The sequence below is a fragment of the Phoca vitulina genome, unplaced genomic scaffold, assembly GCF_004348235.1.
Source record: "Phoca vitulina isolate PV1807 unplaced genomic scaffold, GSC_HSeal_1.0 scaffold16, whole genome shotgun sequence".
NCBI lineage: Eukaryota > Metazoa > Chordata > Mammalia > Carnivora > Phocidae > Phoca > Phoca vitulina.
The window spans coordinates 27,270,317-27,294,715 of NW_022589719.1; the positions used below are offsets into that span (position 1 = coordinate 27,270,317).

The 24,399-nt window shown below is 40.1% G+C and overlaps 1 protein-coding gene and 1 long non-coding RNA gene across 2 annotated transcripts; one reads left to right on the top strand and one right to left on the bottom strand.

Moving 5' to 3' along the window:
* The first annotated feature begins 9 nt into the window (after positions 1–9).
* LOC116638345 lies at positions 10–24,223 on the top strand. The gene is made up of 4 exons (XR_004300690.1): positions 10–2,785; positions 13,055–13,131; positions 13,810–13,901; positions 23,594–24,223. It is a non-coding gene; the product is annotated as an uncharacterized LOC116638345 (long non-coding RNA).
* On the bottom strand, positions 8,568–10,931 carry LOC116638343 (olfactory receptor 10V1-like). Its single transcript, XM_032414236.1, has one exon. It carries the CDS (start codon positions 10,257–10,259, stop codon positions 9,321–9,323), a length of 939 nt encoding a protein of 312 aa, XP_032270127.1. The 5' UTR covers positions 10,260–10,931; the 3' UTR covers positions 8,568–9,320.
* Positions 24,224–24,399: the final 176 nt, after the last annotated feature.

Consider the following 24,399-nt stretch of genomic DNA (forward strand, 5'->3'; position numbering starts at 1 on the left):
CACCGGCTCGCGACCCCTGGCCGCCGCCGTACGCCGGAGCGTGCGTGGGAACGTGCACAGGCGCGCCTCGGGGAGGGCGGCCGCCCCGGTCGGCGCCCTGCGCGGCGGCTGCGCGGGGACAGATTTCGCGTCCCGCTTCCTAGTGTCAGCGGCGGGAAGGAGGTCCCGTGGAGAGAGACTGCGCACGCGCCGCCCGTCGGGGGCTTCCTCGCGAGCCGGACTCGCAGCTCCGCCCCCGGCTTTTTTGCGCCCGCCCCGCGCTCAGGTCCGAATCACGAGTTTTCCGTCACCGACGGGGCGGAGAAAACCCCTGTGATTGTCACAGGATGTGGCTTTGGAGAGACCCAGGCTGAGCCCGGGCTGGGAGAAATGGAGGTTCCTGGGCTGTTTTTCCAGCGACCAGCACGGTCATCGGGGGGCTCGGCTGTCCTCGCGATACACCCTGTGCGCGGAGTAGAGGGGGAAAAGCCCGGCAGGTGCAGGTCATCGAAAGGGGCTGAATTCGTCGCCACTTTGAGCGGCACGTCACCCGCTGAATCCACAGCAGGTCGGGGCTGTGATTTATGTGTCTCGAGGTGATGACGGCGCCCGGTTTTTATAAAAAGCGGAGTCTTGTTCCGGGAGGTTCAACCAGGGTGATATTTTTAGGCGCCAGGCGCTCCGGGCACGTGGCGCGGGGGAGCCAGCAAGGGCAGCGCGGCCGTGGGCAGCAAGGTCATCGAGGCCGCGGAGCGCCACCCCGGCTGGGGGACACCACCTCCCGAGCGGACTGCGCCCAGGAAAGAGTTTGTCCTGGTTATAAGCCTCCGCACCCTGGTTCCGGGAGTCTGAGGGTTCGCGACCTGTGCTGGCACCGCCCAGGCCCTTTCGGCCCGTTGCGCTCACGGCACTCTCTCTTTTCCCGTAAGGACTAAACTTCAACCGCGAAGAATTAATTCCTGTGCATTTCGCAACTCCTTTCTCCGCGTGTCTGAAAATGCAGCCTGGCCTAGGAATGGCATACAGTAAATTCCTCACATGCTAATCAGAGTCTGAGTCTGGACACTTTGGATTTGGAAATAGAAGTTCTGGGTGGGAATCGGTGCTTTGTCACTGCCCATCAGATTTTGGGCAAGTTGTCTAAACATCTCTGAGCCGTAATTTCTTTGTAAAATGGGTTTAATGGTACCTGCCTCACAGAGTAGTGGTTCAATGGCATGATGATGTTAATGTTACTAATAATGGTTGAAATCTGCCTGGCATTCTGCTATGTGCTGTATATGGATTATCTCATTAAATCCTTCCTTATGCCAACCCCACGAGGTAGGTACTATTATTTTCTCTATTTTGTAAGTGAGGAACCAGAGGATTAGAGATGTTAAGTAATTTGCCCCAAACAACCCAATGGCAAGTAGCAAAGCTGGCAACTGGGGCCTCTTTGATTCCAAAAACCTAGTATCTGAAGCACTGTGACAATTTAACAAAAGCAAGTGCTTATGGGGACCAGGCCTGAACCTTAAAGAAGAGTAGCAGGCGGAGGATAAGATGATTGTTGGGTTTCAGGCATGCACTGAACATTACAAAACAGTATTAGGTAACAGCAAGTCCTAACAATGACCAAAGAATCTGTACTATATGGACCAGGGGTTGGAAACTATGACTCCTGGCTGAATCAGGCCCGTTGCCTGCCTTTTTAAGTTTTGTTGGAATAGTCACTCTCATTTATTTATAAATTGTCTTTGGTTGCTTTAGGGCAATGAAGGCAGAGATTAGTACTTAGAGTGGAGACCATTAAGCAAGCAAAGCCTAAAATATTTACTAACTGGCTCTTTATGGAAAATGTTTGCTAATCCTTGATACAAATCATATTTCTCATCACTGTGTTAGAAATCAGACGTTAAAAAGAAACATCTCTAATTCATGGACTACTTAAGAAAATAAAATGGCAAGCAGAAAATGTTTAGAACTGAATGATAAAACATATTAAGACTTTCAGGACATAGCTAAAGCAGTTTATAAAGGAAAATAGGAAAGTCTGAATATAAATGAAGTGGGTAAACGTGAGAAAGAAAGAAATAATACGCAGTATTTAAAGAAACAGAAGTCATGGTGTCATACAGAGGATTAACAAAATTATCCATTTTTTCTCACCTAACACCTGTTTGTGAGGGAGATTGAGAGTTCCTTTAAGAGAATAATGCATTTTTTTTTTGTGTGTGTGTGTGTAATAGATCCTTTAATAAGATGGGGTGGGTACAAGTTCTCTCACAAGTGATTCTTTAAAATAAGGTATGATGCCTCTGGAGAGTGTCCTTTTGGGTGGGTGAAAGAAAAGTCTCTCTTGCATGCCAGGTAGGTAGAAGAGGCTTTGACAGATGAGAGAGGGCATCAGTTAGACAAAGCCACTGAGTTTTCTTTAGCGCCGTCTGTCCTTTCTCCAAAAGCTACAAATAATCCCTTGTGGTATTTATAGGCTCTATACATTCTTTTAAAAAAATTGAGGTAAAACAATCCATTTTCTTGTGAGACTCTTTTAGATGGCATTAATTTTCATTAAGTAATGTGCAACTCTAAGTCAGTCGTTCTCTGCCTCATCAGGAGTGCTAATTAAAACACTGCTGGGCCTCATCCCCAAAGTTTCTGATTCAGTAGGTCTGAAATAGGACCTGAGAATTAACTGCATTTATAACAAATTCCAGGTGATGCTGATGCCACTGGTTCTGCTTTGAGAATCATTGCTTTAAGACATTAAACATGAATGCAAAGTGTTATAGAGAAGGAGAAAGAGTGATGGACTGCCCAGAAGGTAATTTTTCATGAAGCCAGCAAAGTTACAGTACTGTGTTCCTCCTGGAGGTTCTAAGAGAGAATCTGTTTCCTTACCTGTTCTTAGCTTCTAGAGGTTGCTTGCATTCCTTGGCTTATAGCCCCATCCTCCCATTTTCAAAGCCAGCAGCCAAGCATCTTTCAAACTCTTCCTCTCATCCTCTCCTTCTGTTACGACATTTTTCTCTCCCACCCTCCTGCTTCCCTCTTATAAAGACTGTGATAACAGTAGGGACATCTGGATAATCCAGGATAATCTCCCCATCTCAAAATCCTCAATCCCATCTGCAAAATCCCCTTTACCATATAAAGTAACATATCATGGGTTCTGGGGATTAAGCTATGGACATTTTAGGGGAAGGGGGCATTTTACAGTTTACCACATGTGGTATGTGTGAACCATTGTGGGTATTTAAAATGATTTTTGGTGGGGCACCTGAGTCGCTCAGTTGGTTAAGCGTCTGACTTGATTTTGGCTCAGATCATGATCTCAGGATCTTTTTTTTTTTTAAAGATTTTTACTTATTTATTTGACAGACACAATGAGAGAGGGAACACAAGCAGGGGGAGAGGGAGAAGCAGGGAGCCCGACGCAGGGCTCGATCCCAGGACCCTGGGATCATGACCTGAGCCGAAGGCAGATGCTTAACAACTGAGCCACCCAGGCGCCCCATGATCTCAGGATCTTAAAATCAAGCTCTGCTTCGGGCTCTGCAGTCAGCAGGGAGTCTGCTTGAGATTCTCTCTCTTTCCTCCCTTTGTTCCTCCCGCCCCCCCCTGCCCCCTATGCTCCTGCACTCTCTCTCTCAAATAAAAAAATCTTTAAAAAAATAAAATGATTTTTGGTAGTATAATGAGAAAATGTTTTAAAATTTAAGTATTTCGTATACTACTCAAAGGTGAAAAATAGAAGGTTTCACTAGGTGAAATCATGAAGGATCATTAAAAGGAGAGTCAAGAATGAGTGAGAAGGAGCCGGCCCACCCTCCTGCTATGGATCCCAGTGGGGCAACTTAGTGCTGACCAGGCCTTGACACTAATGCATCGGGGGGACATCTGTCTTGTATTAGTAGTAGTACTGATTGGCTGCCATGTAGAGGTGGAGAAATATGGTCGTTTTCCAGGGTAGATCATGGCATTGGAAAATAAAAGCAGAAAGCCAGCTTCTTCGTACATTTTTCTGTTACTGAACTGTGGTAAGAGTTGGGGGGAGCTTATAGTTGCTTCCATTATTTCCTTTGGCTTTTTTGAGCATTGCAGGGCAGGGATGGGGGCACAGGGAACGATTCCCCTTGTCATTTATCTACACATCCCAGGAAAGGATGATGATTCCCTCCTTCCTGGGCCCTTCTCAGAATAAGTGATGGAAGGCCGAAACTATATATTTTGCATTCAGCATTTTATTCTTATCACATCATTTACTTCAGCACTGAATAGTAATTGTTTGAACATTTTTGAGTTTTTTCAATCATAAACCCATATGTAGAGAAGAATTGGCAAAATAAAAAATGGATTCTACCTCCTGGTTCATAGGAGAGGTCTTCACATGCTATACCTTGAAGGCCCAGGTCTTCAAGTACCTTTAAGTATCTCTTTGCCTTGGTTTCTTACAGTTCCTGTAGAATCACTAGAACAGGGTTGGGTGGGAGCATACCATTCAGAATATATCATTGCCCATTTACTGGCAACAACTGGGGCTAAGGAAATGGGGGCAGGGTAGAAGAGGACTAAGTAGAAGGGTAGGGAGTAAGGGAGGAAATCCTATGAAAGCTTAAAAAGCCTAATTCCCCATCCAACACCTTGGTGTTCCGTGTGCCTCGGGCTCACTGGTAGTCAGTTTTGGGCATTAGCTGGACTTCTGTATTTCCCCCTGTCTAAGTGAGAGAAGGTAGGTAAGCTTCTAGTTTCTGGCCCTTTCTTGAGACAGTTGGGGAAAGAGATCCAGGCTGTTCCCTGAGACTGATATACTGGGGGGAACTTGGCTGTATCTCTTCCTTTGGGCAAACCTTGCAAGAGAAAGAGGTTCGCTCAAAAACGTATGAAAATTAGTCAGATTCCATGAACACCATTCTCCAAAAGCTACCTTCTTGAGGCATTCTATTACACAGAAACCTGATGTAAAATACAATGATTCAGGCACACTTGCTTCCCTCACCTATTAACTAACACTTAGGGCAATTTTGATTGAAGAGATGCTTGCATTCTGGTATTCTTTTTTTTTTTTTTTTCCTATTGGTGAGATAGGATATTTATACTGTAAAACACATGACATTTTGGACTTTGATGGTTAACTTGGGATGTTGTAGTTACTCGATATGCATAACAGACCATCCAAATTTAGTGGTTAAAACAATAACGATTTATTTCGCTAATGAATCTGCAGTTTGGCCAGGACACAATTGGAACAGCTCATCTTTGCTCCAGGTGGCATCATGTGGTACTGTAGCTTGAAGCTGGGACTGACTCCGTGGTGGTTGCTAGAACCATCTGAAGTTTTACTTCCTGGCAGTTGGTGCTGTCAGCTGAGACCTCGGTGGGGTTTTCAGCACTTACATACGGACTTTCTATGTGGTTTCTTACTTTTTTCACAGCATGGTGGCTGGGTTTTAAGAACAAGTGTCCCATAAGGGCCAGTTGGAAGCATATCCCCTGTCAGGACCTAGTCTCGAAAGTGACATAGTGTCACTTCTGCTGTAGCGATAAGCCCACCCAGATTGAAGGGCAAGAAAGATGGACCCCACCTCTGGACGGAAAGAGTGTCAGCATCACAGTGGGAGGAGAGCATGTGGGAAGGGATATGTCATTGTGGTCATTTTGGAAAATTGGAGCTAAGGAGTAGGAGACAAGGCTTTTTAGATAAGAGAGGCCAGGAGACCTCTTGAAACAAAAGTCAAATCAAGGTAAGTATTTTTCTTCCCTTAAAAAGTCATCATCACCACCACCACTACCTGGGTTTATATGATGGTGTGTGAGGATGGGACAAAATTAAAGGACACCTGGGAAATTTTTGCAGTCTTGGAGCTTATAAAATCTTTGGTAAGGACATTCCCTGATTTCCATGGTGGAATGTAGGCCATGTGCGTGCAAAATCCCCATAAAATGCAGCTTGTCAGTCATTGCTGTGTTCATTCCAATAATGGGGGCTATGTTATCTATTGCTGCACAAAAAATTACTCCAAAACATAGCCGCTGAAAACTAAAATCACTTACTATCTTACAAGGCTTTGGAGGGTCAGGATTCCAGGAGGAGCAGCTTAGCAAGGTGGTTCTGGCTCGTAGTGTTTCAGGAAGTGCAGTCAAAACGTCAGCTAGGGCCCCGTCATCTGAAGGTGGGTCCGTGCACTCATGTGGCTGTTGGCAAGAGGCCTCAGTTTCTCTCCACATGGACCTCTCCTTGGAGTTTCTTGGCTGTTCTCAGAACATGGCAACTTCTCCCAGAGTAATCAGGGAGAGGCTGTACCACAGTAGCTTCTATGACCCGGTCTGAGAAGTCATAGGGATCACTTCTGCCACATTCTATTTGCTAGAAGTAAGTTAACTAAGTATAGCCCACACTCAAAAGGGAGGGGGATTAGGCTCGACCTTGTAAAGGGAGGAATAGCAAAGGATTTTTTGAAACCACCACAACCTGTCTGAAGGCAAACTCCAAACCTTTTAACTGTGGCAAATTTCTGGAAAGATAGATTCTAATATGATATGATCATAAAATATCAGTGGTACAAATAAGGTGGTGTTGGTGCAGGAATATACGGACTGATTTATGGACCAGAGTAAGCACCCAAGAAATAGAACTTGACAGAAATGTGTATTTACTATGTGAAAAAGATGATATCTCAATTCAATGGATAAAGGAAACATGATTTGAAAATTATACTGAAGCATTTGGTTATTTATTTTGAGGTAAAAGTTAAAGCCTTATAGCACAGCATACAACACAATAAATTCCAGAATGATAAAGTTCCATGTAAAATTTTAAACATAAAGCAGCAAGAAGAAAATATGGATGAATATTTGTATGATTTCAGGATAAATTTTCAGAATTTATTTACTATAAAAATGGAAAAATCACAAAGCAAAAATTTGAATACTGAATTCTATAATAACCTGTATAGTATATATATAAATAGCATATATAACATGTAATATATGTATAAAATAAACTTTCAAAATATCTTCAACACATAAAGTATTGAATAAAGTACAAAGACTTAAAAATAGATCTTAAAATTCTTTAAGCATCTAAGAAAAACCCACAAAAAAAATTTTTTTTTTAATTCTATGTTAATCACCATACATTACATCATTAGTTTTTGATGTAGTGTTCCATGATTCATTGTTTGCGTATAACACCCAGGGCTCCATTCAATATGTGCCCTCGTTAATACCCATCACCAGGCTAACCCAAACTTCCACTCCCTCCCCTCTAGAACCTTCAGTTTGTTTCTCAGAGTCCATAGTCTCATGGTTCGTCTCCCCCTCCGATTCCCTCCCCTTCATTTTTCCCTTCCTACTATCTTTTTTCTTTTTTTTTAAACATATAGTGTATTAACCTACTTTATCACCCAGCAATTGCACTACTGGGTATTTACCCCAAAGATACAAATGTAGGGATCCGAAGGGGTATGTGTACCCCAATGTTTATAGCAGCAATGTCTACAGTAGCCAAACTCTGGAAAGAGCCAAGATGTCCATCGACAGAAAAAAAATTTTTTTAAAGATTTTATTTATTTATTTGGGATAGAGAGAGAGCACAAGCGGGGAGAAGGATCAGAGGGAGAGGGAGAAGCAGGCTCCCCGCTGAGCAGGGAGCCCGATGCTGGGCTCCATCCCAGGACCCTGGGATCATGACCTGAGCTGAAGGCAGACACTTAACTGACTGAGCCACCCAGGCGACCCAACCCACAAAGTTTTTAAATAGCTATAAAATATATAAAAAGGTCAATTTATTTAAATGTAAACAAGATTAACAGTTGCCATTGTAAAACCACCAAATTGACAAATAAGGAAAAACTAAAGAAAGAAAAAGAAAAGGAAGGAAGAAAGAAGGAAGAAGGGAGAGAGTGAAGGAGGGAAGAATGGAAAGAGGGAGGAAAGGAAGGAAGCCAGCCCAGTGTTGACCATGAAATTATAAGGCAAATACTTTTGTAAATAGTTTTTGGGAGTATAAATTTGTAGTCTTCAGGAATGCAATTTGGCAATGTGTGTGTAAATAGGGGTTTCAAATATTTTAACCCTAGGGAAGTAATTAGAGTTAACACACAATGAATCATATTTAAAGATGTTTATCACAGTGATACTTGTAATAATGAAAGACTGGTAACCATTTAAATGCCAATAAGGATAAACGGAAATGTTATGACAATCATATTTTAGAAGGCTACTTCAGCAAGGCAGATGTTTATATTACAAGTTAGAGAATGAAGCAGGATACCAAAGTTCAAAATATAATACTCATAATGTATAAAGTACCCAAATATTATCTGAGGTTTATTTTAATTGGTGGGGTTAGAAATGATTTTTAACTTTTTTCTGTCTACTTTTATATGTTTCCCAATTTTTCTAAAATCAATGTGTATTATATTTAAAAATGGAAAAATGTTACTTTATGTTTTTTAAAGATTTTATTTATTTCAGAGAGAGAAAGAGAACATGAGGGGAGAGGGTCAGAGGGAGAAGCAGACTCCCCGCTGAGCAGGGAGCCCAGTGTGGGACTCAATCCTGGGACTCCAAGATCATGACCGGAGCTGAAGGCAGACGCTTAACCAACTGAGCCACCCAGACGCCCAGGAAAAATGTTATTTTAAAAGTAGAACCATAATAAGACAGATTGGCAGGAACAGAGAAAAGAAGTTCTTGTACCAGTTCTGCCAAATAACCGTTAGTCCCTTGACCCCTTCTTGAAATTTCCCATTCTGAATGGGGTGAAGATACTGTTTATAATTTTGAAACATCACAAATTACACTTTTGAAATGACAACACGTTCCAGATATTTATTACATTCCAGATATTATTTTTATAACTTTTCAACACTAATGGGTGTCACAGTAAACATTTCCCAAGACTCAGTCAATAGAAAGGAGAAAAATAAGGCTTTATGAGTGGAAACTTAAAGAATTATTAGTGCTCTTAGAGGGAACCTCTTGTAATTATTCTATGAGTATATAGGAATGCTAACAGCATGTCTCAGTATATAACCTTGTGAGGAGATAACAAAGAAGAATGTCCTTTGACATCACTTGAAGGAATTCATCAATTCAATAAATATGTATTGACTATCTGCTTTAGCCATTTTAGGCACTGGGGGTGGATCAGTGAACAAAACAAAATACATACCCATTAAAAATTTTCTCTTATTTTAAATGTTAATACCTAACTTTCAGGAGCTTGCTCTATACTTGGGAGCTAGAAATAGGAACTGGGGCCTGAGGAAGTAGTAAATCAGTTCCCCCGAGTTGATCATTTTCTGAAGAATTCTTTTGTGCCATTTACATGAGCCCAGAAACCCCCACATTTCCTAGTGCAGCAAATGTCTTTTCATTACCTTATTTAGTGCATCCTTCAGTTCCTTGTTCCTCATACTGTAGATCAAGGGGTTCAAGACGGGAGTGACAAAGGTGTAGACAACAGACACCACACGGCCCATTTCTGGGTTGTAGCTAGAGCTGGGGCGTAAATAGATCAGGCTACAGCAGCCATACTGGAGCAGAACCACGGTCAGATGAGAAGAGCAGGTAGAGAAGGCCTTGTGCCGCCCCTCTGCGGAGCGGATCTTCAAAATGGCACCCACAATGAAGATGTATGAGATGGAGATCAGGGAAAAGGGAATAGTAAGGATGATGACACTGACAATGAAGATCATGGCTTCTTGCATTCGGGTATCTCCACAGGCCAGCCGCAAGATCGGGAGTACGTCACAGTAGAAGTGAGTGATTCTGTTTTGGCCGCAAAATGGCAGGTGGAAAATCAGAGCCGTTAGTTGTAAGGCTAGAATGAAACCAAGGACCAGGGCTCCTGTGGCCAGCTGGGCACACAGCTGCCATCTCATGATGAGGGTGTAACGCAGGGGATCCCGAATAGCTACAAACCGATCATAAGCCATGATCCCCAAGAGGATACAGTCAGCACTGCCCAGAAAGACAAAGAAGAACATCTGTGTGCCACAGCCAGTGAAAGAGATGGGTATTCTCCCCATGGTCAGGAGGTTGACCAAAGCGAGAGGGGCCACAGTGGAAGAGTAAAAGATCTCCAGAACTGCCAGGTTGGCCAGGAAGAAGTACATGGGAGTGTGGAGTGAACACTCTGCCCAGACAGTGAGAAAGATTGTGGCATTACCAGTGAGACTGCCAATATACATTAGCAGGAAAGACACAAAAATAAGTATTTGTATCTCCAGGATGGGTGAAAATGGGTGAAAGTGGAACTGGATGTCTATGGTTTGGTTTTCATCCCCCATGAAAGTGACACATCAGGTTTTCTAGGACAAAAGAAAAAGTATGTTAGGAAAGAAAGTGCTTTGAGCTTTAGGATGAAGGTGATGATACTGTGTTAGCACCTCTAGCTTTAATAATCTTGAAGATGGGTTTATACTGGGCAGATCACTCTCTATTCTTGCTTGTGTTTGCCGGCTCACATTTTCAAGAGACTTGGCTCAGGTTAACTATAAAGCCTGTCACTTTGAGTAAGAGCCAAGTTAATTTGCCCCATGTGGCAACTGAGCTCAGGGCTTTGACTTCACTTTTGTTTTGCAAGAACCAGCTGAACTAATAACCCCTGAATTTCTAAACATACGCATTGCCTAGCAGTAATATACTGGCTGTCAAATATGAAGTCATGATGATCTTGAGTCCAAGTCCTATAATATACATTGGGATCATATTGTCCCATATAAAGGGTGCTCCATTGTTCTCTGAAGGGTTATCTTCCCAGACAGAAAAAGAGGTCAACTTGGGCCAGTGCAGCAGCATTGAGCATGATGGCTCCATTACTGGTTTGTGATTGCAGAAAAAACTCTGAGCCTTCTAGTATTTTGGCCCTTAACTGTAGGCACCCCATACTGTTTACAAACTTTCTCTGTGTTTTTTTTTTTTTTAAGATTTTATTTATTTATTTGACAGAGAGAGACGCAGCAAGAGAGGGAACACAAGCAGGGGGAGTGGGAGAGGGAGAAGCAGGCTTCCCGCGCAGCAGGGAGCCTGATGCGGGGCTCGATCCCAGGACCCTGGGACCATGACCTGAGCCGAAGGCAGATGCTTAATGACTGAGCCACCCAGGCGCCCCTTTCTCTGTATTTTTAACCAAAAGTCAAGAGAAGTACAGCAGTTTCAGAAACAGCATCAGTATAGACATCTAGCTTTGGAAAGTTTATGAAAATTCTTCCCCCTCTGACAATTGGGACAATGCCCACATTCTTGCATATGGCAGGGAAAGTATCAGGTATGATATATTGTACACCTTCTAAAACAAACTTTTAATTTTTTTCTTTTATTTTTTGTGATAATTTGTTTTAAGTATGTTTTATTTATCATAGATATATGATCTTTTGCAGGATAAGGACTACATCTTATTCCTCCCCCTCTAATGCCTAGTATGGTGACCAATAAATATTTGTTGAATGAATAAATAAATGAATAAGTTTTTCACAACCTGGGTAGATTTTCTTTTCTTTTTTTTTTTCTTTTTAAAGATGTTATTTATTCAATTGAGACAGAGAGATACAGAGAGAGAGCATGAGCAGGGGGAGAGGCAGAGGGAGAGGGAGAAGCAGACTCCCCACTGAGCTGGGAGCACGATGCGGGGCTCCATCCCAGGACCCTGAGATCATGACCTGAGCCGAAAGCAGATGCTTAACGACTGAGCCACCCAGGCGCCCCGTTTATTTATTTTTTATTTATTTTTATTTTATTTTTTTTTAAGATTTTATTCATTTGATGGGTAGATTTTCATTTAGGCAGAGCATATAGTCTTGTAAAGTGTGACTTAAGGGTTCGTGGAAGGAAAACATTCCTCTTACAAGCTGGCTGCAGCTTACTTAGTTCCTTTGTGTTTAGGAAACATTGTCACTGAAAATCTGCCCATCTTATTAGTACTTATTAGTTTGACTTCGATTAATTCAGTGCTCAAAACTCAAACTGTTTTCCTGTATGAGAAAAATAATCCTCTCTCTCCATCTCCCTGAATCTCTGTTTGAAGATTAGGCTGATGTGCATTTCTGGTCTGGGCATTGCCCTGCTCTGGGCCTCACCACTGAACGGGACCAAGCACCGAATGTAGAGTTTCCTCTAGACTATAGGGAGTAGATTGGGCTAGAATAAACTTCAAAATGAGACTAGAGCATTTAAGACAGCCAGGGCCTTGTTTCACCTTCTTTTGTAGTTACTGTCACACCCATAAACACACCCTCTACCCAATAATCATCCCATAGGAAGTCATCCAAACTCCTATAGGTTTGTTAATTACTGCTTGGATCTGGGTCAGGCTCATCCCTCCAGGAAGGAAGGCTAGACATTTACCAAAGGGATAAGAGTTGAAGGGCCTTGTAAAGACTTTCATTCATAAAATTATTTTTTTCCTGGTAAAATGAAAAATTTACCCAGCTAAAATGAAAATGTGAGCTAAGATGCATGGGGGTGGGAGTGCAAATGAAGAGGGTCAGTTATAATACCATTTTACCTGTCAATAGCACCTTACCTGATTTTGCCAGAATCAACTCAACTTCTCTTTCAGTGCCTGTAAAGGGGAAACATTTAATTTTTTTATTTTATTAAAAAAATTTTTTTTAAGTAGGCTCTGTGCCCAGAATGGAGCCCAACACAGGGCTTGAACTTACAGGTCCTGAGATCAGGACCTGAGCTGAGATCAATAGTCAGACCCTTAACTGCCTGAGCCACCCAAGCACCCTGAAAGGGGGAATGTTTTAGAGCACTATGCATATGCGAGGAAAAAGTGACATAACCTGGATATAAACCTTGAAGAACAACTGGATGTCTTTATAGCAACTTAGGGGCAATTTGTTATAGACCACTCTATGCTTTTTCAATGTATTTATGTTCACTATCTCATTTAATTGCCTTAAAATGTTCAGTAGGTAGGAATGTAGCTATTAAGACCTCCATCTTGAGGCTGAAGCACAGGAAGGATAATTAACTGACCCATTACCTTCAGTGATTTAGAGGTAGAAGAGAGACTAGCATTTAGATCTCCTTGTACTTATCAATGATTACATAAATCTTAGCTTGATTCTTGTTGCAGGACCATGAACCAGCTGTGATCTTCTCACTGACACTCCCAGTGAACTCAGAACAATCCAGCAAATGGCTTTTCTCAGGGTAAGGCTCTCAGATATATAGAAGAATGACTTTAATGATGCTAGAGGAAAAGGTAAAGAGAATTCTGTTCAGAACTTGTAGCCAATTCCATGAACTACAAGGTTTGTATGCTAAAAACGCTGCTAATTCAAATGAAACTTGGTGAGACTTGGCTTCGCCTCTAAGGAGGTCAGATTATTTTAGGATTAAAGCTGTGCTTACAGGCACCAAAAGCATTAATCTCTGGTTCCTAAAAACACAGTCATACCGATTGGTCTGCAGAACTGGCAGTAAAGCCTTGCAGAGTTAAGAATTTGAGTACTGGAGTTGAGAAGACCTGGGACCATCCCCTGTCTCTGCTATTTACCATCTGTGTGACCCTGAACAGCTTCTCTCTGTGCACTTCACTTTCTTCATCTTCGAAATGCAAATAATATCAACATCTATCCCATAAAGTTGTTGTAAAGATTAAATGAGGGAATGACTGTGAAGTGATTTGTACAGTATCTGGTGGTGGTGCCATTCCAGGCTAGCTATTGCCATAATTGATTTTTGAGAAGCTGTACTAATGGCCCTGTGTGAGTCTTGCCATAGATAACATGAGTTCTTCTTCTGTTATAATAGTATATCAAATCTTTGATGATCATGTTTTCCTGCTTTTCGTTCCCTATGTACAATTACATGTCTTTACCTCCACAGGACAAGGTATAAGTATGTGGGTGTGGCATTGTTATTACTCCAGTTTGAACCAGGACAATCTAGTCCCATGAGGGAATCCAGTGACTATAAAGGTATTTCCATTTTCATCTGAATTTTCCAGTGTATCTTGACCTTTCTGAATTTTAATTACTATCATTGATGACTTAGGCTATTTATATTATATTTTCTCTTATTTCACGTTCTCCAAGAAGGAGGGGCTCATGGCTCTCATATCTCATGCATACCATTGTACACCCAGCACCTGTCATTGTACCAGAATACAGGAAGCAATATAAGACTGAATGCATACATGAATGAGCGAAGGATTTTTTTACTTGTATATACGAGGGAAAGGGAGAACGTATAGCTTTGTCTGGGATAGTTTGATGTTCTAGTAAGGAGTAGTTCAATCCTCATAAGAGATGAAAAATAGTAGGGCACTTATCCAGAATATTTTGAATCTTGGAGCCAGAGCCAAAAGAATTTCCACCTGATTCCTTAGGACCATACAGATTTGTGTTAAATAATGGCATGTTAAGGCGTTAGCCTATTTACCCACGAAATGGTCATTGCCATTCTTGTGACTAGATGCATAGCTTCCCAGTTCTGTTCATTTTGAAGTTGTCAGATGTTTTTCTGCTCTGAACCCAAACTGGATATTGTTCAATGCATAGTGAAACTGTTTTGATTCTTTTTGTCTGTCTTCACTTGGACTAAATTGTGAGAACAAGGACCCATGATAAATGGCAGGTCTATAAGTCACTGATTACCTGGAAAGAAAGTCAAAACATAGATCAGAATTTTCCTTGTGGGGCCAGTCTTCCAGACTTTTACAGATGTTACAAAAGCCAAAGACAAAGACAGAATATTTATTATTCTAAGGGATATTTAGAATCATCTTATTATCAAGAACTCTGGTGGTGTATCTCCTTTGCTATAATCTTCAGAGTTGGCTCTTAAGCACGTAGGTAGGGAATCTGATGCCCTACAAGGCAGCTAAGGGAGATGCTGGAATTGGCTGAGAACTTACCTTCCTCTGGAAGGAGGAATGATCTTCTAATCCAAGTGTTATTTCTAAAGGTTTCCCTCAATCCTCAAGCCTTTATAACTTCTGCAGGGATCTTTGGGACCAATCTCCCCCGGGTGTCCCCAGATCCCTGTCCACAAACAAGTGCCAGGTGGTGGCACAGACCTTGTCATTGTTCCTCCTTCCCAGAAGCCAAACTCACCGTCAGGGGTTTCTGTCAAGCACAGTGTCTCTTCAGCAATCTTGCATCTTGCTGTGTTTTAGTTCAAGTGAGGCATTTATCCCTTGGAACCTGGTGTTTTAGGAGGGTTTCACAGTCCACCAGTCAAGTTTCACCTCCAACAGTGGTTTATAGCCCTTAGAAATTCAAAGCAAGAGAAACAAACAACCTTTATCATCCACTGTTTAGTAGCTTTTAAAGAGTTGACTTACATTTCATTGGTAGTTTGCCTTGATGAAGTCACCCCCTTTCTCAATTGTTTTAAAAATAGTGCTTGGGTGTTATTTTCTGTGATAACGTCATTAAGCCAAAAACCAACAACCAGAATAGTCTTTCTTCTGGAGTAAATCACTGGTGTCATTTTCATAAAGAAAAAACATAATAAATAGTGTATCTAATCACCTAGATAAAGGTTGAGAAATTGAGTCAGACATCTGATTATTATTATTTTGTATTGAAGTATATTTAACAATGTTATTAGTTTCAGATGTACAACATATTGATTGGACAATTCTATACATTACTCAGTGCTCACCACCGTAAGTGTAGCCACCATTTGTCACCATGCAACATTATTACAACATTTTTTTTTATATTTATTCATTAGAGAGAGAGAGAGAGTACACAAGCAGGGGGAGAGGTACAGGGAGAGGGAGAAGCAGACTCCTCACTGAGCTGGGAGCCTGATGTGGGGCTTGATCCCAGGACCTGGAGATCACGACCTGAGCTGAAGGCAGTTGCTTAACCATCTGAGCCACCCAGGTGCCCCAACATTATTACAGTATTATTGACTATATTCCCTATGATGCACTTTTTATCTCTGGAACACTTGTTTGTTTTGAGGCAAGCCCTGTGACATTTTGTAGGATGAAGGCAAAATTTTGCATTAACAGCATACTTCATTGCTGTTCATATATTCTGATGTTCGGTAGACATATCTTTAGGTTATGTCTTTAAATTTTAAAATCATTATTATTCTCTCAAAAAGTGATTTGGTATCACTACCACCACAGGGGAATATCACCATTATTTTCAAGAGACTTAAAACTTTTCTTTATTAAAGAAGGAGGTATCCCTGAAATTAATAATACACTATATATTAACTAATTTGAATTCAAATTTAAAAAAAAAGAAGGGGGAAGTTGGAGAAAAAGAGGTGGACAAATTTTTGTGGATTTAAAAATATGCCCGTTTAAAAATAATGTAAAGTATGTGTGAAGTGTGCACATATCATAATATATAATGTTTTCTAAGTGCTTTTACATTACTCTTTTATTCTCACACTATCTTATGAGGTTGAAATGATCATTTCCATTTTACAGATGGGTCAGTAGAAGCTCACCTAGGCTAAGTAAAGGATAGTGCTCAAGCCAGGGCTGAAATTCAGATTTCATAACTTAAAGTCTTTTTTTATTATATTAAACTGGCTTTAGTCTGTATTATTGTGGCTATAATAATTATTACTGCTTGTTATTAATTAAGCTTTTTGGTTTAATTTTATTAAAACTTCTCTCTAGTAACCTTTTCTCTTTCCACCCTTTGTCTTTCTGATTCTATATTTCTCTTGATCATATAACCTTTAGAAGAGGATCATTTTCATGGTCCCTTGGCTTATAAAGCTTCCTTGAAGTAGAAAAAAATGATTCTTTTTCAAGTTAAAAAGTTAAGCTGAGCACATTGTTTTTCAGTCACAATTAGAACAAACATGATTTCTGTATAAAGTATACAGATCAAATTATTGAACTTAAATAATAGAAAAATTGAATTTTTAACTACAATAAATATGTCCTGGATATAGTAATTTTTTAATTGTTATTTTAATTTTTAATTGAAGTGTAGGTGACATATTGGTTTCAGTTGTACGACATAATGATTCGATAGTTCTATATCTTACAAAATGCTCATCATGATAAGTGTAGTCACTATCTGTCACCACACAAAGTTATTGCAATATTTTTTTCTCCTTGATTTTATTTATTTATTTGAGAGAGAGAGAGAGACAGCATGAGAAAGAGAGAGAGAGAGAGAGTTGCGAGCATGAGCAGCGGGGAGGGAGGAGGGAGAAGCAGACTCTCTGCTGAGCAGGGAGCCCAACATGGGGCTCGATCCCAGGACCGTGGGATCATGACTTGAGCTGAAGGCAGACGTTTAACTGACTGAGCCACCCAGGTGCCCCCAAAGTTATTACAATTTTGACTGTATTTCCTATGTTGTACTTTTTATCCCTGTGACTTATTTATTTTATAACTGGAAGTTTCTACCTTAGTCCCCTTGACCTATTTTGTTCATCCCCCTACCTCTGCTCTACTCTGGCAACCACCAGTTTGCTCTCTGTATTTATGAGTCTGTTTCTCTTTTGTTGTTGTTGTTTGTTTGTTTGTTCATTTGTTTTGTTTTTTAGATTCTATATATAAGTGAAATCATATGGAATTTGTTTTAATAATTTCTTACAAAATATTTATACCTCTTGCTTCCATGGAAACAAAATTTTTCTGAGTATTTCAGTGCTTACCAGTTCTAATATCTGTTTTATAGAAGCCATCACTAGATTTACAGTCATCTTTCTTTGCCATTTAGACCTCAAGTTTTTTTTTAATTTTTTAAAATTATTAACATATAATGTATTATTTGTTTCAGGGGTACAGGTCTGTGATTCATCAGTCTTACACAATACACAGCACTCACCATAGCACATACCCTCCCTGATGTCCATCACCCAGCCACCCCATCCCCCCACCCCCCTCCCCTCCAGCTTGTTTCCTGAGATTAAGAGTCTCTTATGGTTTGTCTCCCTCTCTGGTTTCGTCTTGTTTCATTTTTTCCTCTCTTCCCGTATGATCCTCTGCCTTGTTTCTCAAATTCCACATATCAGTGAGATCATCTGATAATTGTCTTTCTGTAGACCTTAAATTTTAATAAATATTAAATTTGGGAAGCTATGTTCTCCACTAGCAACTGATATTGGCAAATTTAAAAATGAGAGTTAAAAAATCCCGAGACCCAGATAGTATTTGAAAATGTGCCTAGTAAATTATTACTGTAAATACATTGCACTACTAAAACAGGAATCTCATACTAGAGCTTAGAAAACTAAGATTTTTAATTCCGCATACACTGAGTTCATATCAACAGCACATTCCTTACTGTGCTCACTCAATTTCAAGGATAAAGTTTTACAGATGACTACAGTAGCTCACTTTCTTCATAATTCATTAAATTACACATGTCAACTTGGATACTGAAAATTCTCTTAGGAGTATAAACCTTTCTTTGCAAGATAATATTGGTGTTTTCAATAGAGAAAAACAATAAATTGATTTGAAATTGATGAGCTGATTGTGAGATTCTCAATTCACAGTTGAAATGCATGTTGCTCCTGTTTTTTTTGTTTTGTTTTGTTTTGTTTTTTCTTTTAATTTTCTGGGTTGGAGAAGTTGCCACCACATTCAGAGACTCTGAAAAATTTACTTGGAATCAATATATATATATATATAGTGGTTGCTTTTTTTTTTTTTTGAAACAATTTATTGGTCTCTTTCATTGCTTCTAAGGGCATTATGTACAATGAATTTTGGTGCCTGCATTATATTACTTAAAATATTAATTTACATAAAATATTATGCCAAATTATAACTTGGAAAAGTGAATTTAAAAGTAGATATTTTCTAAAGTATGTCTTTGCCTTGCATTCTAGAAACTATATCCTTATTTATATCATCAGCAATTTTCTGAAGAGCATCGTATACTGTGTTTTTAGAGGCATGATAGCAGACTCAATTTTTCTATTATATATTTGACAATAGCTCCAAATTTATTTGGTAAATATAACTTGGATTTGTTCTAGCGTTTTTGTTGGGATTGAAAAATCATTGTATATCTCTTGGATGATATAAAAGTTCACTGGCATCAAAAGTGAATTTTGCTACTTTGTTCACAATAGAATGGTCTAGAATGTTTTAGAGGATCTATGTTTCAACATATTATGTATTCCATACAAATTTGTACCATTGTCATATGTCTCATTCACTCAAATTATTTGTATCTGGATTAAGCTCTTTTTGGCACACACACACAAAAAAAGCTAATGTCCACTTAATGCATACAACACAATATCTATTATATAGTAGGTCCTCACAATATCTATTATATAGTAGGTCCTCACTAAATTGTCCAAATATGAAATATCTCCATATTGTGATTTATTATATATTAAAAGTGTTCATGTTATTTTTCTGCTCTGTGGCCCACTGTTACACTATTGTTTAAAAACAAAATGATACTTACCATTCAAGACCTTCTCTATAATTTTCTTCTTCTTAAATTCCATTAGATTTTCAGCAGAATCTCAGTTTTACTCAGTATTCTAATCAGGCCATTTCCTAAATAGGTTCTATACTTTCCCACCTACATGCTTTTGCTCATCTCATGCCATTATACTAGATATATCCTAGGGTCTCTTGCCATCAAACTCCAACCTATCCTAAAATTCTTACTTAAAGAGGTATTTTCTCCATAAAGTCTATCCTAATAGTGTATTTAGGAATAGGCTCTTTAAACTTTCATAGTTCTTTATATAAGCCTTGTCTATGATATTATCTTATAGGTAATTGTGTACTTAAAAAATTATTAGACTACAATCTGATTAAGGGCAAAAACAATGGTAAATTTATTTTTTAATGATTCTACACATATAGTTACTCGATAGATACTTGTTAACTTAAATCAATCTTCTTGGCCACAGAAATGATGAGACAGCAAAGACTTGGCGATGTGAGAAGAACAACTTTAGACTAGAAAGCTGTGCTCATTCAATGGGACTCACAGTAGATTTTTGTTCAACAAATATTTATTTTGAGTGTTCTCTTTGTGCTAGAAGATGTATTAGCATTTTAAGTGTGCAACTGCCCTGAGAGGAGGAGACAATAAACAGGAACCTACAGGAACTGTCCCTCAAAGATGCAGAACTTTGAAACAGAATGCGGACTGCTCTTGCTGAGACAAAAGTTTAAGTTTTTATTTATTTGAGAGAGAGAGCCAGCTAGTGAGAGAGAGCATGAGTTGGGGGAGAGGGAGAGGGAGAAGCATGCTCCCCGCTGAGCAGGGAGCCTGATGTGGGGCTTGATCCCAGGACCCCTGGATCATGACACGAGTCAAAGGCAGACCCTTAACTGACTGAGCCACCCAGGAGCCCCGAGACAAGAGGTTTTAAAAGAAACTTCACCGGAAAATGGCATTAGTTAATGAGAGCCTAAGAGACAATAGGAAAATCTCAGGAGACTAGGTATTGACGCTGTAGAAGAGCCAGAGATGAACATATCACATTGTAGTAATGATTAGAACAACTTAAAAATCAGATAGTAAATAGGTTAGCCTGGTGATGGGTATTAAAGAGGGCACATTCTGCATGGAGCACTGGGTGTTATACGCAAGTAATGAATCATGGAACACTACATCAAAAACTAATGATGTAATGTATGGTGATTAACAACAACAACATAATAAAAAAATATATATAGAATTGCCAAAAGCCATAAAGAATGCAAACTATGTTCTTCTCCAGAAGACCAGGAACCAGGGACCAGCGCTGTTGCAGAACTTAGCTGGAGGAAGACTGAGATCACAGTGGGTGATTATGGGGTTCATCTCTAAGCCAAAATAAGAAGCATTTTTTTGGGGGGGGGGTGACTAAAAGATTATCTCCAAATGTAAGAGTCCCACCAATCCTGAAAAGAAACTTTGTGCAATGTCTGCTTTTCAACCTCAAATGGAGATTTAAAAAAAACAACTGAACTTGGATACTCCACAAGTTGTATCTACCAAGTCAACCTGTGGTTTGAGTTTATTTACCATAAAATAAGAAACATAAACTCTATAAAACCTCTACCCTTTCCATTTTGGCTTTGAGAACAGGAAACTTGAAGATATAGGGACCTTTAGAGAGACAAAAAATAAGCTCTCTTTTATGAAATCCCAGAATGTAAAACAAAACCCAACAAGAAGAAATTATAGAGAGATAGCTTTTAGTTCTATAAAAAAGGAATATCTTCATTGGTTCTGGTTTTGGTAAAATGAAGTAAGCATCATCTACCCTGTCCCTCCCACTGAATGCAGCTAAAAAACTTGGACAGAAAGCAAGGAGCAGCCATTTGAGGACTCTGAAAAGCAAATAGTAACAGGTGGTTTGGGAAAGAAGGCCAGATTTGGAGGACAGCTGACCTGGTGGTTGGTTTGCCCCTTTTTGTTCCCTCTCCTATGTCCCCTGGCCTGGACTCAGGGCAGCCTGAAACCCAGAAGTGGGTATTGGCATGGATAGACAGGACTCCAAGAGGAACCATCTAGTTCAGACTGGAAGAGTGAGAAAGGGATCTCCTGCTGGTGACAATGACAGCAGTGGGACCCACAGGCACCTAAAACTCAGGGGGAAAGATACCTTTTTCTCCAATCAAAGAACTTGTTGTCTCTAGAAGGTAAGGTGAATCCCTGTGGATTTTTTTTTCTCTCTCCCGTCTTCCTGCCATTTGGACTCAGACCTGGGTGCAGTCAAGGGAAATTCCCTTCAGAGTAGGTAAATAAACCTTAGCCTTCTGACCAAGCAGGAGAACCCAGGGAACTGGAAAGTACCAGGCAGATTTTGCAGAGGGAGGATCTCAGGAAAGTGACCTGATAAAGCTGTTTATGAATTCTTGGGCTCACCCCTGAGTCACAAATGGGTGGAAAGGAATCCGAACAGCACACTAGAGACTTTGAAGACTTAGATGGAACTAAGAGATAAACCACCTTCCAGGTGCCAGACTGGCCACTGGGTAGAACACATGTGGAACATATCTGAATATCACATCAAAGGCTTTGAAAATTGAACTAACATTGAAGTTACAACATAAAGGGGTGGGGTGGTGGTGGTCAAAGAATTTCCAACACTTTGAATCTGATAACCAGAGAAATTACTGAGATTAGGGTTGATAGTAACCCTGCCAGCTCTAGTCTCCAGAAGAGAATGAGGATGGGGAACAGATGGTAAAGATTTGGGGATTGCCGTCAATGTTGATCCCTTCCCAACTGGACTACTTTCTAGATCAGTGGCTCTTACGCTGTATTATGTATCAGAATCACATGGAAGGCTTGTTAAACCTCAGATTGCTGGACCCTACCTTCTCCTACTTCTGATTAAGTAGATTTGCTGGGGCGGGGCTGAGAATTTGCATTTGTAACAGGTCCTGGGACCTGCATGCACTATGAGGGTCACTGTTGTAAAATAGCATTGCAGAGGAACCAACAGGTTCCAATAATTGGAATTATCGAGAAGCTAGCCAGGATCCTCTGTGACTTTAACCTTTTTGTCTAGCAGTTATGTGTTAGATATTAACCGTCCCCCCCCCCCGACACACATACCTTGGCCCCTAACCCTAACTCTAACCTCCAGAAACAGCTACTTCTCACATCTCCCCTTCTTTTTCTTCATTTCCTCCCCCTCTACCCCCTCATCCTCCCTCCTCATTCTTTTTTCTTCTCTTTCTCTAGCAACTACTATATTAGCTATTGAAAAAAAAAAATATGTGATTTTCCTGACCTCCAGGGACAACAAGAACTCCTTCTCTTTATTTGCTTTCCCTTCCCTCTTCCTCTTTCCCTTTCTTCTCCTCCCTCTCTCCCTACTTTTACTCCCTCCTTGTTTTGGATACAATAACAAAACATAGTTGGAATTTTCATCAGAACAATGAGAATTCTCATCAGAGTGATGACTCAGAAGAAGCCCCAGAATTTTTCCTCCAGTAATTATTCACAAGTTGTTACAACATGGGACACTGGATTCCATTGCTCATAGATATTGTAATGCCTTTTGGCTCATTTAGTAGTTGGCCACCTACTCCTGAGTTTTCCAGGTGAATAATGGATCTATGGATGGGATTCAGTGGTTCATTTACAATTTTTGTAAACTTAACATACTGGATATATACATACAGAGATATCAATCTTTAGAAAATCAAACTAAAAATCCCTGTATTTGCAATGAAGTCCACCACTCAACACTGGATGCTCCTTCTGTACTTTTTTGGTCTTTGGGATTTGGGCAGGAGGAAAAGAACGTGAGAAAGGTAACAGGAACTAGTTTTGCCAAGCCCTACAAAGAATAGGAAAGAGTATTTTTGAATGTCAAGAAAGAAAACAAAAACTATATTTACAATCTTTCTGAAATCAAGAAATGAAGAATGAGTTTGTTTTAATTCTTCTCATAATTTTCCATTTTAGAAAAATATCCACCAGTAAACTCTTCAGCCTACCTATATAAACAGCATCACAACACTGTACCTGAATTTAATGACCAGAAGAAGTGGAGAAGCTTTATGTACAAAAAAAAAGTTTATTATAGGTATTATTGTAAAACTGGAAATATCTAAAATGTTCAGTTTTGGGGAATGGTTTGACTCTGTATTAATCAGTGATTGCTGCAAAAATGTCATACAACAAACAAATCCCAAACCTAGTAACTTGTAAGTATTTATTTAATGATTTTCTTATATTTTTATTTGTTTATACAGGTGATTTTATGTCAGCTGGGGCAGCTCTGCTTTAGGTTACAGGCTGGCTACGCTTGGATCCAGGTTTTAGATTATGTTCGGGTCTGCTGCACAGATCTTGTTTTAGGATTGATGGGTCAGCTGCTTCCTGGGGCATGCTTTCCTCATTGTGATACAGGAAGGTGAGGGGATTAGTCAAACTAAGCAAGCATGTCTGAAACCTGTGTGCCATCATGCCCACTAGTATTCCATTGGTCAGAGTCACATGACCAATGTCAGTGGAACCAGCCAATTTACTCTGCCACTGAAGGGTTACATGGCAGAGGGAGTGACGACAGAATTGAAAACAACAGTCTAAATCTACCACACTTTTCCAATCACACGATGAGATGTTTTTCTTTTAAAAAAACCTTGTTATTGTGGATAATGGCAAAAATATTAAAGCAGCTAGAAGAGTACAATGAACCCCCACGTACCCATTACTCAGCTTCACTAGTTATCAACTCCTGGCTACCTTTCTTTCATTTATATTTTCGTTCACTCCCTTGAGTGGATTATTTAATCTCCTGGATATCATGCCCTTTAGGATCTATCTCTGAGAAAATTTAAAAAAATTTTTAAGATTTTACTTATTTGAGAGAGGGAGTGTGCATGAGCAGGGGAGGGGCAGAGGGACAGGGAGAAGCAGATTCCCCACTGAGCAGGGAGCCCGATGACGTCGACGCAGGACTTGATCCCAGGACCCTGGGATCATGACCTGAACCGAAGGCAGATGCTTAACCAACTGAGCCACCCAGGAGTCCCTGAGATAATTTTTTTTAAAAAAG

Excerpts from the sequence above, each read along its gene's own strand:
- LOC116638343 (XM_032414236.1), bottom strand. The coding sequence starts at position 10,259 with ATGGGGGATGAAAACCAAACCATAGACATCCAGTTCCACTTTCACCCA.